Consider the following 3,855-nt stretch of genomic DNA (forward strand, 5'->3'; position numbering starts at 1 on the left):
CACAGAATAAATCTCCATGGTAATTTATACCATAACATATCCTCCTGCCCCCTATCCATCTTTAGTGCAACCGGATTACGGATCAATTGAGCCAGGATCACCAAGATATCCTGGCTTAATCCCTTATCCTAGTTTTGTGCAACAGGCCCCAGTATCTCTATTTGCACATAATCTCTTGCACATCTATCATTCCAGTGTTAATACTAATTGTAATTATTTTGCACTATAGCCTATTTATTGCCTTACCTCCATAACTTGCTACATTAGCACACACTGTATATATATTTTCTGTTGTATTTTTTGACTTTATGTTTTGTTTTACCCCATATGTAACTCTGTGTTGTTTTTATCGCACTGCTTCGCTTTATCTTGGCCAGGTCGCAGTTGTAAATGAGAACTTGTTCTCAACTGGCTTACCTGGTTAAATAAAGGTGAAATAAATACATAAATAAAATACAATAATTATCATTATAAAATCAGTATGCGTGGGATATATTTTGTACCATTGACCAATCAGTTTGAAAGTAAACAAGATAAGGATGCATCATGGGGCGGCGCTGTTTAGCGTGTGGGCAAACCAAAACCAAGCCACATGCGACACACGAACACTGCAACAAAAAAGAAAAGCGGTAAGTTAGACATTTTTTATAGTTCAATAAGTTGTTCATTTTAATACATTCGTATCACAAACTATTTTGTGACTTTTCTTTTACTTTTAGTTTTCTTTTACTACGACTTTTTACGAATATAGCCTACAGAATGCTTGGCTTGGCTTGCTATGCTATGTTAATAACCATTCGTAATGATTATGGTTAGACTTTGACCTACTACCAGATACGTTTTTATTATAGGCATGGTTCATGTTGCATATTTACATCTATTGGCTGGAATAATGACGTTACAGCAACAGGTGATGGGCGTGTTTTGAATGGGTACATTATTGATGGGGCTTCCAGTTAAACCAATCGGTTGCTCGAACGTGAGCATAGTTTTACACAAATTGCACTGCAGTATTATTCTATGGGAATGAAACCGTCTAGTAAAAATAATAGAACGCTGCTGATCGCGCCCAGTCATCAGAAGCCCTGGATTGTGAATATTGGATAACATGTTACTGGACCTCGTGAACACAGATCCGCATATTCAGAGTGGATAGATGTAAGTGATGCCCTGCAAGAAAATGTCTGGCTGGACGGAACGGTTGTAGCCTATGATAAAGATTCATGCCGCAATTTGAGAGCCTGGTATCACGTCAAGTGACGTTGCTGGCTGTCAGCATCTGTATGCCTATCGACTTAATTTTAATTTGCGCGCCTATCCTTGGCAATAGGCTTGTGCATTGCTGCCGCCTAAAATTCAAGTGTGTAGCGTACTTTGACAAAGTCCGGTATTTCTGCATGGTATTTTCATTTGAGCCTATTTAATTGAGGGTGTCTAATGAATGTCATGCATTTGGCAGTACTTAGCTCATATGCTGCCCTCAATAAGTGAATAACACCTGGATAACTGATTTGATCACCTATATATATGCTATAGGTATTCTGTGTCGATTTAAGTTTATGTGGTAGACTTATATTTGTGTCCTATCTTTGCTTGGCTAAAGTAATATTTGTTTTGTTTTTAGGTCACTGCTGCAATCCATTTGGAATATAATCAGTGCCAATCATCGTTGTTGGAGAAGTGGACCAACCCTTTTATTCCACCTGTTCTTCCCCACATGAGAAAAGATGGGGAATGGATTATCTGAACCACAGACTTTCCTCTCGAGAATCTCTTTCTTTCAGTCGTTCCATATCGCCATTTTGGGACTGGACTCTGCAGGTAAAACGACTGTCCTGTACAGGTTGCAGTTCAATGAGTTTGTCAACACAGTGCCTACCAAAGGCTTCAACGCAGAAAAGGTCAATGTGTCTTTGGGTGGCCACAGGACGGTGACCTTCCACTTCTGGGACGTAGGTGGTCAAGAGAAGTTGCGTCCATTGTGGAAGTCATACACACGCTGTACCGACGGCATCGTATTCGTGGTGGACTCTGTAGATGCCGAACGCATGGAGGAGGCTAAAACGGAGCTCCATAAGATCGCCAAGACCGGAGACAACCAGGGAGTGCCACTGCTGGTGGTGGCTAACAAGCAAGACTTGAGGCACTCTCTGAGCCTGGCTGAGATTGAAAAGGCGCTAGCTCTGAAGGAACTGAGCCCTGGCACGCCCTGGCACCTGCAGCCCACCTGTGCCATCATAGGAGACGGACTGAAAGATGGCATGGAGAGACTCCATGACATGATCCTTAAACGGAGAAAGATGCTCCGCCAACAGAAGAAAAAGAGATGATCAAGCAGTGAACTGAATCTCTTGTTTTAAATGAAGGACACAAGGAGATGTTCTCGCACCTGGGTGGATATAGGAGTTCTCCCACAGGCTTGGCACACTGAGTTTTATCAGTCAATGTTAAACTGTAGGTATATCGTGTCTCAGACAGCAAAATGTCTTACTTCATCTTAAGTATTTCTTGCATTTTAGTGGTTGAGAAAGCACTATGAAGGTAAAGGATTTGGGGTTTATGATTAAAGAATGGTTTTGATCCTTGGTATTAGACCATTAGTAATGGATATTTCAAAATCGAATACCAAAAATGACATGAGTTTGATGAAGAACAGAAAGAATATGTCACCTTTCTCTACAAAGGTTAGTGGGAGGACAACAAACACGGTCTTCCTCAAAGGGAACTTTTGAACCTTGTAAGCTACTTTTAAATGTTTTCTTCCTTCTCAAAAGGAAGGTACAGTCTTGCGCTTTTTGTCTGTCTAGTGTCTGTCTGTTTGTTAATGCACTTTAGATGACCTTTTTTGATGATGGAGTTTACAGCCTTGATGTTTCCCAATAGAGCTTATTACACATAAAGTTTAGTTGCATCAAAAGAAGCCAACTGTAATATGCTACTGTACTGGGTCCCTATTGGCCACATGGACAATAGATGGGATATGTTTTTCATGTTTTCATCTTTAATAAAGCCTCTTTACAGCACTGCTTTTGTTTTGTATGAAGGATATATTGCTATTTTGATTATTTGTCATAATATTTTTTGAGAAGTTCCGCAGATCTGATAAGCCTGATGAGATGTTTAAAATGTATGTCCTCTGATTCTCATATTTGAAAGACACTGAAGTAAATCAAAATGAATCTTGGTTGCTCATGCTCACACTTTGTACTGATGGATAATGAATCTCCCTTATTTCTCTTTCTGAAAGTAAACAAGACGCATATGATTGAGGTGATGGTGGTTGAGTGTTTACTTGCAGTGTGATTATAGGGCCTGGAGTCCTTTTATGTTTTCTGGAGCCAAGAGGCTCAGTAATGCAGTCAGGGCAGTCTACTTTGTGTACGCCAGGCCAGACGACATACCCTGTACAACAGGCTGGGGCAGGAGGGGGCTGGGGAGGCAGAGCATTTTTGTGATGGGGAGAGGCTGTTGTCACATAGCTCAGTGAAGTGATGCCTGTTGCTCACCCATCCCTTTAGAACAATTGTAACCCTGTACTGTAGAGCAACAGGGGGGAGCAACAGTTGACCTACTAAATATAGTGCTATATTTACATATGTTTCCCCTGTTGTTCTGTTCTTTACAATGCTCCACTTCAAGTGCAGAATTTGCTCTTGGTTCACCAGACATATTTGACAAAATTATTAGACCTGGTTGTAATGGTCCTGTATGTTATAGATGCCATTTCAATGTAATTTCTTTCCTAATTCAAATGATATTAGTAATATTAAACCTACACCACATTTTACAATGTCTATCTTTGATTGATATGCATCAGGTTTCAAAGAAAGACAGTACTGCCCTCAGGTCCACGAT

The 3,855-nt window shown here is 40.4% G+C and overlaps 1 protein-coding gene across 2 annotated transcripts; it reads left to right on the forward strand.

Annotated features, from left to right (window-relative positions):
* Nucleotides 1-568: 568 nt before the first annotated feature.
* Nucleotides 569-3,023, forward strand: LOC311139605 (ADP-ribosylation factor-like protein 4A). 2 transcript variants are annotated; one of them, XM_084174513.1, is made up of 2 exons: nt 569-629; nt 1,625-2,668. In XM_084174513.1, exon 2 carries the CDS (start codon nt 1,728-1,730, stop codon nt 2,328-2,330), a length of 603 nt encoding a protein of 200 aa, XP_084030639.1. In that variant the 5' UTR covers nt 569-629; nt 1,625-1,727; the 3' UTR covers nt 2,331-2,668. The 2 variants fall into 2 exon arrangements, with proteins under 2 accessions (XP_084030639.1, XP_084030640.1); XM_084174514.1 differs by lacking the exon at nt 569-629 and adding an exon at nt 1,012-1,158 and having other exon boundaries at nt 1,625-3,023.
* The last annotated feature ends 832 nt before the right edge of the window (nt 3,024-3,855 follow it).

This window comes from Coregonus lavaretus (assembly GCF_964263955.1).
Source record: "Coregonus lavaretus genome assembly, chromosome: 13".
Classification (NCBI taxonomy): domain Eukaryota; kingdom Metazoa; phylum Chordata; class Actinopteri; order Salmoniformes; family Salmonidae; genus Coregonus; species Coregonus lavaretus.

Coding starts and splice junctions, on each gene's coding strand:
- LOC311139605 (XM_084174513.1), top strand. CDS start 1,728: ATGGGGAATGGATTATCTGAACCACAGACTTTCCTCTCGAGAATCTCT.